Raw genomic sequence first — 16,415 nt, 5'->3', positions numbered from 1 at the left:
TACAAGCAACAATAGGTGTTGGCGAGGATGTGGTGAAAAAGGAACACTCATACATTGCTGGTGGGGTTGCAAATTAGTGCAACCACTCTGGAAAGCAGTGTGGAGATTCCTCAGAAAGCTTGGAATGGAAACACCATTTGACCCAGCTATCCCACTCCTTGGCCTATACCCAAAGGACTTAAAATCAGCATACTACAGAGATACAGCCACATCAATGTTCATTGCTGCTCAATTCACCATAGCCAGATTGTGGAACCAACCTAGATGCCCTTCAGTTGATGAATGGATAAAGAAACTGTGGCATATTTATACAATGGAATATTACTCCGCAATGAAGAATGATAAAATTATGGCATTTGTAGGCAAATGGTCGAAATTGGAGAATATCATGCTAAGTGAGATAAGCCAATCTCAAAAAACTAAAGGACGAATGATCTCGCTGATAAGCGGATAAGGACATATAATGGGGGGTGGGACGGGCTAGCATTAGGTTTAGGGTTAGGTTTAGAGTTAGGCTAAGGAGAGCAGTAAGAATGAAGGAAAGAAGGACTGTGTAGAGGGAAAAGAGGGGTGGGAGGGGGGGGGAGGGGTGGGAGGGGTGGGGGGGAGGGGAAAAATATAATAAACATCATTACCCTATGTAAACGTAAAAAAAAAATAAAAAAATAAAAAAAAGTTAATATCTTTAATATACAGATAATTTTTCCAACTCAATAAGGAAAATTTCATCCCCTTAATAGAAAAATGGAAAACTGTCATGAATAATTAATTCAGAAAACAAAGAAATCAAATGGTCAATGAACATATGGAAAGATACTTTTCAGGAAGGAAATTTGTCAGAGTATATCAAAATAGAAAATGTGTATACTTTTACCTTGCATTCTCATTTTAAGGATGAACTATAAAGATATAATCTCAGATGTGGGACAAGTTATATGCCCAGGAATATTTGTTACTAAAGTTGTTAGTAAAATTTTTGTAATATTCTAAATGTCTATCAACCAAAAATGGTTATATAAATTCTCATAATATAAAAAAATTATCATTTATTCATCCATACTTACAATTTTATATATAATAAGATTATTTCATTCATTATCTCTCTTAGCCCACAGATGATAGAATCCATGATATTAAGGACTTCCAACTTTGTCTCCATAAACTAGTCCATTTATTAATAATCACTCAATACATACTTGTTGAACAAACAAATAAATGACCTGAGGCTTTTTTTTTTTTTCTAAATAGGCTGGAAGTGATGGGGAGAGTATTGGAAACTGTCCATTTTGCCAACGCCTCTTTATGATTCTCTGGCTTAAAGGAGTTAAATTTAATGTGACAACTGTTGATATGACCAGGTAAGAGAAATCAGGACATGTTAAATTCTGGAGATTGAAATTGGTAGACACCAGTGTAATTGTGTTTTTATAATGTGTACTTTATCCAGAGACCTAACTCTACTTATTTTAAATAATCACAGAAAGCCGGAAGAGCTGAAGGACTTAGCCCCAGGTACCAATCCTCCCTTCTTGGTGTATAACAAGGAGCTGAAAACGGACTTCATTAAAATTGAGGAGTTTCTAGAGCAAACATTGGCTCCTCCAAGGTACAACATTTTATAGGATATTGTTATATTATTATATAACCTGTAATCTATTCAATTGGTATATTTATTACAGGTTGAGGATTATTGCCAATTTAAAAGTGCTTTGGGATTTCTGGGCCTCCATGTCAAATAAGACATACTCATAAACCTCTCCCTCCAACTTCAAATACACAAATATGATAAATACATCATTTTAAATTATTTTTAAATGCATAACATACTTTAAAACACGAACGTAAATTATCTGTGGGCTTAAAATAGAGAAAACACAGGGGGATAGAAATGAGAGGGTAAGATATTAACACTATATAAAAGAACACACTCAACACAGGCTAAAGGCTAGGAAATAGATCTCAAATAGTTGGCCAGAGACCAGAACTGCACTGTCTATACTTGAATGACAAATGTAGCCTACACAGGATAATTTTTAGAAATAAGAAGCATGCCTTATTTATTTTCCATTGCTGTTCAACAAATTACCACAACTTGATGTCTTAAAATAACATTTATTATCTTACAGTTTTCCTTGGTCAGTAAACTGGGCATGACCTACAGGGTCCTCTGCTCAGGGTCTTATGAAGCTGCAATCAAGGTATTGGTCAGGGATGCACTTCTCATCTGGGGCCCAGGTCCTCTTGCATGTTTCTCCATGTTTTGGGCAAATTCAGTTTCTTATAGCAAATATGTCAGGTCTTGGATTACTGGTTCACTGTTGTAGTAAGCGTTCAGTTCCTAGAGGCTATCCATTTGCATTGGCAGTTCACAACAGGACTATTTACTCTCCTCCTCTGAAACCAGCAAAATAATATTTCTCTGTTTCACTCTCTTTTAGGGACTTACCTGATTAAATCATGCCCACCCAAGATAATCTCCCGTTTGATTAACTCCAAATCAACTGATTGCCTACCTAATCATAGTTGTGATATCCTATCATGTTCAAAGTCCTCAATCACACTGAAGGGTAGGGCATTACACATGGCATGTATACCAGGGAGTGAGAATCTTGGAGGCCATTTTAGAATTCTGTCTACTTAGCTGCCTATGACCAGAAACCAAGTAAGACAGGGTCCCAGGGCTACTTCCTTCGTTTTTTTGTTTGTTTGTTTGTTTGTTTGTTTGTTTTTAAATATTTTTTAGTTGTCAATGGATCTTTATTTTATTTATTCATTTAATTTTATGTGGTGCTGAGGATCGAACCCAGTTCCTCACACATGCCAGGCAAGTGCTCTACCACTGAGCCACAACTCTAGCCTCCTCCCTTTGTTTTTAATATTTTTGTAATTTCCATTCTTGCTTTTTTGTTGTATGAATTATTTTACTTATTTTATATTCATGAAATTTTTTTCATTGTGTTTTTTTATTCCAGATGCCTGGGGGATGTCTATATCTTTGGAATTGATTTCTGATTCTCTTCAATGAATTAGATAATTCCATTTTGACTAAAATTATACTACTATAATATTTTTTACTTAGAATTTGCTTAGTATATTGTACTCTGGACTTATTTTCAGTCTTTCTAAAACACCTTTTTAAATCTTTGTCTTTCATGCCTAGCATATAGCAACAGAGAATTGCTGCTTGGGGACAGAGAAACCATCAGGGCTTTTACTGCAGACTTTGAGGTCCTAAAGCACATAACCAGTTTACTTATCAGAACATTTGCCAGATTCTGCAGCTGCTCAGGTTGGATGGAAAAAAAGACTAAATGGAAAACCTTTGAAAATGAACAAGTCCCCTGAGACAAAAATTTGAGTTTAGTACCTTGCAGCATGAGAATTATCTAAAGAATATTCCAGGAAATCATATTAAAATCCTAGAGGAAGAGGACCAAGGGTGAACCAGATATAAACTATTTTTTTCCAGGGCCCTAACACAACCTTGACTCACACAGTCTGTGATTCAGTTAGCATTATCAGCCACCACTTTAACTTCTGGAAAATGACTTGGTACACCCCGTCTATAAAAGGATAATTTAGAGCCATTAAAATTTTATGCATGTCTACCAATCATTCAATAAAAAATAACTAAAAAACAGCAAAATACATATATATGTGTATATATATATATGTGTGTATATATATGTGTGTATATATATATGTGTGTGTGTGTGTGTGTATATATATATATATATATATATATGGAGAGAGAGAGTAAAAAAGACTAGAACTGAACCAGCAAGTGACCCAGTTATGGGAGTTAGCTAAAAAGAATTTTTACATAATTGTGGTTGATATGTTCAAGAAAAGAAAAGGAAAAAATGGAGAAAACAGATGTAATGATAGATATTTTCACAACAGAACTAGAGTGTATTTTTAAAAGAACAACTAAAATTCTATAACTGAAATATTAAATACATGACCTTAAGAATTTATGACATGGATTTAACAGCAGATAAGACACAGTATAAGAGATGCACAGTGACTAGAGACATATCCAAACTGATGCAAAGACAAATTAGTAAAAGTATATAAAAGAGCATTAGAGACATAGGTATGATCTCAGAGAAAGGTTAAGCATATATGTCATTAGACTCCAAGAATGAGAGAGAAAAATAATAGGAAAGAAGCAATATTTTCATCCAAAGTTAATAAGAAACAACTTATCCACAGTTTCAAAAAACTCTGCAAACCTCAAATAGGAAAAAAAAAATCAAACAAAATCACATTAAAGATAACCACAATAAGATTTCTGAAAAACAAAACAAAAACAAAAACTAAATTTTAAAAAGAAACTGAAGAACAAGGATACTTTCCTTCAAAGAAGCAATAATAAGACCAATATCTAAAGTCTCCATTGAAAAATAAATGGAAGATAAACAACAGTGGAAATATAAAGTGCTGGAAAAAATAGCTGTCAATTTAGAATTATATATCCAGTAAAAATATCCTTCAAAAATAAAGGAGGGGCTGGGAATCTAGCTCAGTTGGTAGAGTACTTGCCTCGAATGCACAAGGCCCTGGGTTCAATCCCCAGCACCACAAAAAAAAAAAAAAGAGGAAAAATAGGATGTTTCAAAGAAAAACTAATATAATTCATTGTCAGCACTCCTGCATTAACAGATACAGGAATTCTGCAGGAAGAAGAAAAATAAACCAAGATGGAAATATGAAATGGATTAAGTAACAAAGAGCAACAGAAAGAGTAAATATGTAGGTAACTATTAGTGAATATTAACTGAATAGTGATTGTAAAAACAGTAACAGTAATGTCTTGTGAGTCTTAAAATTAGGTACAATTAAAATGCAATGCAAAAGATAGCAAGGTAGTAAGGAGAGTTTCTAATTATCAGGCTGGATACATGGTTCACGCCTGTCATCCTAGCTACTGGGAAAGCTGAAGCAGAAGGATGGCAACTTTGAGACCAGCCTTGGCAATTTAGTGAAACCCTGTCCCAAAATAAAATTTTATTTGTTTTTATTTATTTATTTATTTGTGGTACTGGGGATTGAATCCAGGGCCTTGTACTTGCAAGGCAAGCACTCTACCGAGCTATATCCCCAGCCCCGCAAAAATAAAATTTTAAAAGGGCTAGGGTGTGGTTCAGTGGCAGAGCACTTGCCTAGGTTTTTCCTAGCCCTGGGTGAAATTCTCAGTACCCGCTACCCGGAAAAAAAAAAAAAAAAAAAAAAAAAGATTACTAAGTTTCTAGTATTACCAAGAGAAGGGTAACAATTTATATTAGTTGTAATGAGTTAAAGATGTGTTATGCATTTTGTAATGTGTACAGTAACCAATAAAACAACAAAAAGTGTACAAATACATGTGAATAGAATCAAAATGTAAAAATGAAAAGTATTTGGATATCTTGCATCAAGGTCTTAGTTTTATTCACCATTTTTTAAAAAGTGCCTGGGCTTTTTGGAGAAACAGATGATTCTATGGCTGGGACAAGGAAAATACAAGATGAATTTTGAGCATCTTACCATGTCAGAAAGTAAGGAAGCATTCAAAAACCAATGGATGGGGGCATGTCAAAAGGATCTATTTGAACAACTGAATAAATAATGTACCACACAAACTATATAATAAATATTCATGTCATGTCAATATGAATAAATGATTAAGTAGATAAATACATGTCACATAGGGAAAATCACAGCTGTGACAAAGGACTTAGTTCAGAATATATAAAATTTCAACAGGAAGAAAACAACTCACTTTAAAAATGGGCAAAATATTTGAACAGACATTTCACCAGATAAGATACACGGATAGCAAAATAAGCACATGAAAAGATGCTCGATATCATTGGCCTTTAGGAAAATTTTCAAAGTAAGACCATGATGTGATGCCAATATGCACCTATTAGAGTGACTGAAATTTTTTAAAAAATCTGAAAGTACCTAATGTCAATGAGATATGAGCCAACTGAATCTCTCACATATTCTTGATCTAAATGTAAACTGGCAAATAAATAAATAAATGTAAAGTGGCACAGACATACCAAAGAACATGTTACTCAGAAATCTCACTCCTGAGTATTTGATCTATGGCAATTGTTCTGAATTGGTGATGATTTTGTCCCCTGAAGACATTTGGAAATGTCTGGATATAGACTAGAGGGAGGGCTGCTGCTAGCATCTAGTGTGTAGATGTTAAGGATGTCTCAAAATATCCTACAATGCACAAGGAAGCCCCCACAACAAAGAAATTACCTGACCCAGCCAGGTATTGGTGGTCCATGCCTATAATCCCAGCAGCTTAGGAAGCTTAGGCAGGAGGATCACAAGTTGGAGGCCAGCCTCAACAAGTTAGCAAGACCTTAAGCAACTTAGTGAGACCCTGTTTCAAAATAAAAAAGGCTGAGGATGTGGCTCAGTGGTTAAGCATCCCTGGTACAAAACAGAAGAAGAAGGAGGAGGAAGTGGAGGAGGAGGAGAATTATAGGGAAAAGGAGAATAATAATAATTATTCTTAATTATTGCTATTATTACCTGGCCCAAAATGTTCACAGGATTGTCATGAAGCTTGGGGCTTACGGGAGTTGGCCTAGCTCTTTACAGGTCTGAAGTCTTGTCTGTGGGAGCCATCCTGAAGGCAGGATCTCTGGGTACTATTCTAGAATCTGAAACCATAGGTGTTGGCCTGGTGTTGAACTAAAGGGTTAAGTCCAATAGTGGGATGGACCTGAAGTCTGAAGCCATCTGAACTAGACTTACTCTATGTTGGTCTGGAACCTGGGCTGAGCCTAAGTTTTCAGAGACTGATGTGGAGCCTGGGGTTACATGGTCTGTCCTGGAACTGGACAAGCCTGGAGTCTCTAACTATGGGGACTGAACCGAAGGCTGAGTCTATGGGTATTGACCTGATACCTGAGGCCATGGAGGCTAGCCTGACATTGGGTAGATCTGAAGTCTGTATTTTTGGAGGATGAACTTGAGAGTAGGTCTGCAGTTTCTGGCCTGGTGCTGTGGTCTATGGGTGCCCAAAAGTCTGGGACCATCGAGGACAACCTGCTGGGTAGGCCTGGAGCCTAGTTCCATGTGGGTTCCAGCCTAATGACTGAGCCCATGCAGGCTGGCCTAGAGCTGGAGTGCATAGGTGCCAATGTGGTGTTGGGCAAAGTTGAAGTCTGGAGCTTCAGAGGCTATCCTGGTACTTGGATAGTTTTTGAGGCTGGGTCTGGGGGAACTACCCTTAAGCTAGTATTCATGGTCTCTTGGCTGGTGCTGAGTCAGGCCTGGTAGCTAGATCCATGGGGTATTGTCTGGTGTTGGGCCAGGCCTGGAAGTGGTTCTGGCCTGGGGACCTTCGGGATTTTCTGGAGCCTGAGTTTGTGGAGGCCAATCTGGTACTAGTGGCTGGGAAGGCTTGGATGCTGAGTCTCTGGTGACTGGACTGACTCTGGGATAGACCTGGAGACTGAGTCTGCTAGGTTGGCCTGGCTACAAGAGCTAGCCTAGTGTCTAAATCAGCAGAGGCCAGCATCATGCTGGGCTTGGTATAGAGACTGAATCCACAGGGCTGACCTGGAGTCTGGGTTTATGGGAGCCTTCCCAATTTCGTTTTACTGTGGCAATTCCAGTGTTGGAATACAAACCAAAGGCTCGTTTTCTTTTCCATTCCCCAAGCAGAGAATTTCTCTCTCTCTCTCTCTCTCTCTCTCTCTCTCTCTCTCTCTCTCTCTCTCTCTCTCTCTCTCTCCAATGTGCTGTCCTCTTAAATGTGTCTTTTCTTATTTCTGTGTCACAATCAGGTATGTAATCTCTCATCTGGTTTCTTAGCTCTTGTGAAGCTATTTTCATATATAAATAGTTGTTCAAATTAATGTTTCTGTGAGAGTATGAGCACTATAAAATCATACTCTACCATTTTGTTGACACTCTCATCAAAAGGTTATGTTGGATACCTTTTATCAAATGTATTAGCTTTCTATCACTATAAGAAAATATCTAAGATAACCGATTTACAAATACAGGTTTACTTCAGCTCACAGTTTCAGAGGTTCCAGTACATGATCAAGTAACCAATTGCTTAGGTCTATGGCAAGGTAACACATCATGGAGGGAACACATGGTACAGCAAAACTGCTCACCACATGAACTAGGAAGCAAATATAGATAGGAAGATAAAGAGACCAGAACCCAACAATTCACTTCAAGGGCATGCCTCCCTAAGGATGTCTCACTAGGCCCCACCTCCCAAAAGTTCCAGCACCTCTCAATAGTGCCATTAGAGAACAAGTCTTTAACATGTGGGCTTTTGGGGAACATTCAGCAAACAAAGTCTAATATCAATTAAGGAAGTTAATGAATTAATTTAATCATTTAATAAATATTTTACTGAATACTTATGTACACTTAGGCACTTGGGACAAATCAGTGAATTCATGTCCCTTAATAGAGTTTACACCCAAGCTGGGGGAGACAGTAAATAAACAAGATTTAAAAAATAAAATGTAAATTAGTTTATTCATTTTTTAAATTAGAGTATTATAGTTATGCATAGTAGTTGGGTTCATTTTTACAAAATCATATATGCAAGGAAATTGTTTTCAATCCCCATCCTCCCATTCTCCTTCCTCTATTCTGATCTTCCTTTCACACTTTTTAAAAAAATATTTTTTTAGTTGTCAATGGACCTTTATTTATTTTCATGTGGTACTGAGGATGGAACCCAGTGTCTCATACATGCTAGGCAAGCGCTCTACCACTGAGCCACAACCTCAGCCTCCACACTTTTTTATTTATTCATTTTTGATTGGTACTTTCTACATATTCATAAAGGTGAAATTCCTTTTGGTTAATTTATATATTCATATAATGTGATTTTATTAAATTCATTATGTATTTCCTTCCCTTTCCTGTCCTTCTTCCCTCCTTCTCATTCTCCATCTTCTACTCCACTGATATTCCATATATATTTATGATGTTCAATCCTTTTCACCACCTCATTCCTTACCTTATTCTACTGTAGCTTCCAAATATAGGAGAAAATATTTGACTCTTGATTTTCTGAGGCCATCTTATTTCACTTGGCATGATGTTCTCCATTTTCCATCCATTTACTGATGAGCACCATTGTTTCATTCTTCTTTTTCAATTTTTTTTAGTTGTAGATAGACAGAATGCCTTTATTTTATTCATTTATTTTTATGCAGTGCTGAGAATTGAACCCAGTGCCTCACATATCCTAGGCAAGCACTCTGCCACTGAGCTACAGTCCCAGCCCCCATTCTTCTTTATAGATGAATAAAACTCCATTGTGTATATACCACATTTGGTTGATCCATTCATCTGTTGACAGCACCTGGGCTAGTTCCATAACTTGGCTATTGTGAATTGTGCTGCTGTGAATATTGATGTGTCCTTATCACTGTAGTATGCTAATTTTACTTCTTTCAAATAAATACTAAGGAATGGGATAGCTGGGTGATATGGTGATTCCAATCTTAGTTTTTTGAGGAATCTCCATACTGCTTTTTTGGAATGGTTGTGCTAATTTACAGTCTCATCAACAATGTATCAGTGTATCTTTCCCTCTCCAATCCCTGCCAGCATTTATTATTCTTATTCTTGCTAATGGCCATTCTAACTGGAGTGAGATAAAATCTTAGTGTAATTTGGATTTGCATTTCCCTGCTTGCTAGAAGTGTTTTACATATTTTTTCTTATATTTGTTAGCCATTTGTGTTTCTTCTTTTGAAATGTCTGTTTAGTTCTTTTGCCTACTTTTTGATTTGGGTTATTTGTGGTTTGGTGTTCAGTTTTTTGAGTGCTTTTTTTTCCTTGCGGTGCTGGAGATTAAACCCAGGGCCTTGTGCTTGCAAGGCAAGCACTCTATCAACTGAACACTTTCCCCAGCCTGAGTTTTTTTATATCCTGAATATTAATAACCTGTTAGAGGAGGAGCTGGCAAAAATTTTCTCCCACTTCATAGGCTCTCTCTGTAAGAACCCAGAAACCACTCTAGACGCAGGAACTGAAAATGAGAAAAAGAGAGCACACTCAAGAGAGAGTGAAAGCCAGGAGGAGATAGCATGAAAACGAGGGGGAGAGAAAGAGAGAGAAAATGGTGGGGAGCCATTCTTAAGCAGTGGAATTCCAAGGGCTAACAGGGACCAATAACAGAGACGAATACTTGCCAGCTGACTGATGAACCCATGGCTGGCTAGGATGTTCACAGACTGACAAGCTAAGCTGTAAGTTGGGAGGTGGGGAAATGACTGCAGTGTAAAGGGCAGGGGAGCAGCTTTATGTTATATTATATTCCCCCGTTTTTGTTTTTATAAGATCTTTTGTTCTCCAGTTCCCTCCCCCCTTATCTCTCCTTTCTGCCTATGTGACTAGGCCTGGCTTTGCAGGTGAGATGTAAAAAGAAGTGGATGGGACGGGGGAGGGCCAAACTAATTTAGCCAGGTAAGGACCCAGGGGGCACCAATTAGCACCTCCTTGCTTGCAGTCCTTGATAAGGGCAGGAAAATTTGGTAATCAATGGGCTCAGAAGATCCTTGACATTCCATTCTCCCAGGGGCAGTCTCCAACTTCCAGACTTCCAGAGGCAGATGGCTTTCATGGACTTCATTTCCTCGATTTGACCCTATCCCCCATTTCTACACTAACTGCCTGTCCCCAATTCTGGCTTCATTCCCCCTCTAGTTTTAGGAACTCCTTAGTGTTGTAGGGAAAGGGGTCGATGACCGTTCTGGCTTCTTCGAGCTGGAAGGGGGCAGTGTGGGGCAAGCAGTTTGGAATTCCCTTTTAAAAATTGGGTCAATTGAGGGGTCCATTGTAGAAGTCTGGCTGGGGAAGAGCAGTTTGTAAAGGCAACTGGGGGTGGGTGCTTCTATGAGAGAAGAACAAAAAGACATGAGTACTGAAATGAGATTAATACAAAATAAATGTTGCAGAATCTGGAACATGTCAATGAATATCATGAAAATCACAGGAGTCAATAATCCCTCACCAGGAGGTGGAAGAACTGAGAAATAGTTCCCATAACAAGCCTAACAAAGGCTGGAGAGGACAAGGCCTTTATTTGGGAACTTTAACATTGTCCAGGTTCTCAGCAATGTAAACACAACATTTAACTCTTAATGTCATTGATGTCCCCAGAAAATATAGTTAAGCTACTTAATGTCATCTGATTTTTGTAAAATGTGCTTTTATTGGTATAACTTGTGTTTAGTAGAGATCTATATATTTCTGTTACTAGCAAACATAGATTAAGCCTACCTGTGTCTGTAGGTGTTAAACTGACTAAAATCTTCTGACTCTGGCAGTGTCTCTTGATAGTTATCAGGCACATTTGCCTAAGAATCTCTCTTTTGTAGCTTCTAGTCTTTATTCTAGTGGGCTAACACAAGTGTACACCTTAAGTTACATTTAACTATTGATTCTTTTAAATGCCCAAGAATGGCTATATTTTGGTTTTAACTGTTTTGCTAGGTGTCTAAGATCAAGCTGGTCAAATTGACCTGTTCCTGTCTTATGAAAGAGTCAGTTGAGTTCCCACAGGGGTCACTCATGGGGAACTTGAGAGCAACTTCTTAGCTCCTTAGTGCCATTCCCTAGTTAGGGTCTTCTTGGTGAAGTGGCTTCGCTTGAAAGCACCAGGGATGTCTCCCTTTTTCCTTGACCCTCCTCTGCAACAGGTGCACTGATTGGCATTTCATCCTCTAGTGGTCTCATCAATCTCCCTGATTGGTAGGTTGTGTGACCCAGAGTTGATAACCTCCTTAGAGAAGTCCTCTTGTTCCCTGGGTTCAGGCTGACTGAAGGCAAGATCCAGGTACTGGTTTTTCTTGGCCTCTGTATTTAATTTCAACCTCTAGGTTTGATCTTTAACCATCCAGCAAGCCAGTCTCATCAGTCATAAAGTAAGAGTACTGGGCTTTAACTTCAATGTCTATAACTTTACAGTTATTTACCCTTTTATTTAACTGGAGTCTAGAAGTCACCATTATATACTATCTGTTCTGTAGGTGATGGCTGATTATCACAAGTTACTTAGGTTCTGTGTTCTTGAAGCAGTACTTCTGCAAAACAGGGAACAGTTTTACAAAATGAAGTTAGCAAGAGTAAAATTATATTCAGCTTGTATAATAACTATCTTGAATTTTTGGCTGAGCTCTACATTATATCCCATTTGAGATCCCAGTAGTTTTACAACAAGAACCAATCTTTTGGGCTGGGGATATGGCTCAGTTGGTAGAGTGCTTACCTTGTAAGCACAAGACCTTGGGTTTAATCCCCAGCACCACAAAAAAAAGAACCAATCTTTTGAATATAACTTTAAAGAAGCTGGAGTCTGGCTTATTGTGAAGCCACTCTAACATGCAGTAAGGTGGGAGAGGAGGCAGAGCCTTATCTCAGGTAAGGCATGGTGTTCTAATTCTGATGTTGATCTTTGCTTCTTTCTTAAATGTCATTTTAAGTTTACATATATCAACTCCTGAGTCTATATGAACATTAGTTAACACAATTTAACATTATATCTAAAACATGAATTAAAGAAAGGCTGAGAGAGCTTTTAACTTTCCTTTTGTGTGGCAAAGTGGCAAATTGCTTTCATGTTTAACCTTTAAACAAATCAGGCTCTCAATAACTTTTAGAAATACATTTACATTTAAATTTTTATCTCAGGGTAAAAAATAACAAATTTTACATATACCCTATTGATAACAGGTCCTAAAACAGAACATTAAATGATAAAAATAAGTCACCAATAAAATTTACTCTTTATAAGTTTAAAATTACCATTACAGACAAGTTTAATTTGGAGAATAGAAGCTTGATAAATGTTCTGCTTTAAAGGCTTGTATACCTGGAAAATATGAACACATTTAATATACAAAGAATGACCATTCCACAATTATTATTAAATTTAGTTTTTAAAGAAAAATTTAGACTCTGTAACATAGTACAATACTCTAACAGTTGTTGTTTAACCATAATAGTATAAACCCCAATTTTTAAGACTAATTGTCCTAAAGAATAAAACTTAACAGACATAATGTTAAGAGTAAATTAGTGTTTTAAGAAATCCTTATTTTTAGTTTAGTGATGACACAAAGCAATTTTAAACCCTTTTTTATTTACCAATCTATGAAAACACAAATAATGTTTAAGTATGTTACTGCATGAAATTTAAAGAGTTAAAGAGTACTTGATGTTATTTAAAAATTAGCATTTTAACTTTATAAATTAATCAGATGTCTCTAACAAACACATTTGAGTAATCCCATACATGTCAACTTTAATTCACTCATCTTATTATAAAACAACCAAGATATCAGACAAGTGTACTAATGGTATTTAGTATTTGCAGTCTTTTTCCTGTTGAAGAAAAGTCCTAGAAAAAAATTGATGTTAGACATTTTATAAACATCAACATTTTATTACTTTGACTACCTATAGAGACTTGTGAGTTAATTTAAAAACATTTTACATTTATTAGTTTACCCAATTTAAATTGAACCTTTTTCAATCACATGAATTAAAAGTATTTGGATTTATTTTTTTAAATTTTAATTTTATGCATGCTTATATTTACTTGCACACAGACAGACAACACAACACAAAAGCAAAGGCCTTGTAACATTTATCTCCATTGCAATGTAACAGATGTTCAAAAATAACTCTAGAGTTGGATAAAAAGAACTGAGCGAAAAAAGTCATGAGCTCAAAAAATATAGAATTTAAGGGGAAAAAAAAAAAACAAGAGTCCTGGAAAAATGATACGGCCATTAATTGTTTTGGTAAGGCATCATATAATTTCTTTTGCTGGAGTTCAGGTAAAACGTTTTGCCTTTTTTTTTTTTTCCTTGGGTTTGAGACTGGTCTCCCACTGCGCCTCTGGCTTCCTCTATTTACATTTCAATGTAAGCCTTGACTGAGATCTGAAAGGAGTTGAGACAACAGGTTTCTACCAGAAACTTGATACCTAGGCCATTTTAACCTTTTTTCCTGGTTAGTAATCAACTCAAATTTGGATGCAGAAAATTGTGAAACATTATTCACACTACTTTTGAGGAATGGGGCTGCTATATCATACTCTTTACTGCACCACGCCACTGACTGTTGGCTGGTTACTTCCTCCACACCAGCCACCTCCCATGGGGGTCTAGAATATGTGCGTGGGACCTCATGGCAGGAAGACTGGGTGGACTGGGCAGGAGAATGGAAGCAGAAACAGAACAGGGCAAAGGAGTTGGGGAAGCAGAGGCCGGAGGGGCCTCTGCTGCAGCAGACTGGTATGGGAGTGGTTTGTTAGCTGAGTCGAAGTTGGAGAAGGAGGAGGGATTAAGATGGGGAGAAGAAGCCAAAAGGAGGCATTCAACTTTGCAGGAAGAGCAAAGAAGTGCAAGAAAGAAAAGACTTGAAGATAAGGAATCCCTTTCCATTTCCCTGCTCACTCACAGAAACTGTGTGCCATTACATGGCCATTTTGGATTGATTACCTAGAGGGTACTGTGGCCAAATATCATTACACAAATGAATAAGTTTTGATGGCTTTAAGCTGGGGATCAGGCGAAGGGTTCTAAAGTTGTCTAATAGACATTCCAGAATCTGCCAGAATGGAGGACCCAGACCCCATGGTGGAGACTGATACAGCTGAGCCAGTGTTCAGGGCATTCCAAGGCCACAGACTAGTTGGCTGGAAACAAGAAGGCAGAACAGAGAAGGGTAGTCACCCAAGCATCATTGTGTGCCAGGCAAAAGCCAAGAGAGTTGAGGACCTGACATCAGGATTTTTGAGAGAGAGCGAGCGCAAAGAGGAGCCTCAACCCTGAGAATCTCCACCATAAAATTGGAACCCACCTGGCAGATAAGACCGACTAAGGGCACCAGCCATAACTATAAAAGTCATGGCTGGGGGTATTCCCACCCCTCAGCCGCCTCAAGAGCCCCGGCCACTCAACAGTCACTTCTCAGGTCAGCAGAGGAGTGTTTAAGTCGGCCTAGGGGAACCTACCTAGGGAAGTCACCAAACTGAAGTCTGGTGATGGATGCAGAGCAGAGCGTCAGTGTGAATGGAAGGTGAGACCGTTGGAAGGTGAGACCATGTCTGGGAGGCACTGGGGCATCAGATGGGATTTCACTTGCTTAAGAGACAGTGGAAGAGCCCATCCGAGTCACGGCACCAATGTAAGAACCCGGAAACCACTCCGGACATGGGAACTCACATAAGAGAGTTTATTAAGCAAACAGGCAGAGTGTCTCCCTGCAGGGTAAGAGAGAAAATGAGAGAAAGAGAAAGAGAGAGAGCACATGTGCAAGAGAGAGAGTGAGATGGAGGAGAGAGCATGAAAGTGAGGAGGAGGAGAGAGAGAGAGAAAATGGTGGGGAGCCATTCTTAAGCAGTGGAATTCCGCAGGCTAACAGGGACCAATAACAGAGAAGAATACTTGCCAGCTGACTGATGAACCCATGGCTGGCTAGGATGTTCACAGAATGACAAACTAGGCTGTAAGTTGGGAGGTGGGGAAATGACTGCAGTGTAAAGGGCCTGGGGAGCAGCTTTATATTATATTACTCTCTTCACTCTCTTAATCCTTTCCTTTGCTGTACAGAGGTTTTTAAATTTTATGGCATTCCACTTTTTGACTGTGGTTTTGTTTCTTGAGCTTTAAGGGTCCTGTTAAGGAAATTGGTGCCTGTACCTATATGATGAACTGTGGACATTATGTTTTCTTCAAGCACTTGCAAGGTTTCTTGTATAATTCCAAGTCTTTGATTCAATTTTACCTGATATTTGTGCAGAGTGAGAGATAGGAATCTGTTTCTTTTTTCCCAGCACCTTTTGTTTAAAAGGCTCTTTTCTCCAACATATTTTTGGCATCTTTATCAAGTATCAGATGACTGTATCTATGTGGGTTTGTTTCTGTGTCTTCTATTTTATTCCACTGGACTTCATGTCTGTTATGGTGTTAGTACCATGATGTTTTTGTTACTATAACTCTGTAGTGTAATTTCAGATCAGGTATTGGTGATGCCTCCTGCATCACTCTTCTTGCTCAGCATGGCTTTGGCTGTTTTGGGTCTCTTGTTTTTCCAAATGAATTTTAGGACTATGTTTTCTATTTCTGTGAAGAATACCACTGGTGTTTTGAAATGGATTGCATTGAATCTGTATAGCACTTTTGGTAGTATGGCCATTTTGATAATATTAATTCTGCCTCTCCAAGAACATGAGAGGTCTTTCCATCTTCTAAGGTTTTCTTTAATTTCTTTATCCAGTGTTCTACAGTTGTCACTGTAGAGCTCTTTCACCTCATAGATTAATTACCAGTTTTTTTTAGGTTATTATAAAATGGATGGTTTTCTGATTTCTTTCTCAGCAGAATTACTGTTGGAGTATAGAGTTT

The 16,415-nt window shown here is 37.9% G+C and overlaps 1 protein-coding gene across 1 annotated transcript in view; it reads left to right on the top strand.

Moving 5' to 3' along the window:
* Positions 1-16,415, top strand: part of Clic2 (chloride intracellular channel 2) — a 40,851-nt gene that overhangs the window by 12,729 nt on the left and 11,707 nt on the right. The window contains exons 2-3 of the mRNA XM_047537159.1: positions 1,249-1,358; positions 1,481-1,606. Coding sequence (XP_047393115.1) covers positions 1,249-1,358; positions 1,481-1,606 — 236 coding nt within the window. The remainder of the gene's footprint in view (positions 1-1,248; positions 1,359-1,480; positions 1,607-16,415) is intronic.

This window comes from Sciurus carolinensis, chromosome X (assembly GCF_902686445.1).
Source record: "Sciurus carolinensis chromosome X, mSciCar1.2, whole genome shotgun sequence".
NCBI lineage: Eukaryota > Metazoa > Chordata > Mammalia > Rodentia > Sciuridae > Sciurus > Sciurus carolinensis.
This window is presented reverse-complemented; position numbering and strand designations above follow the sequence as displayed.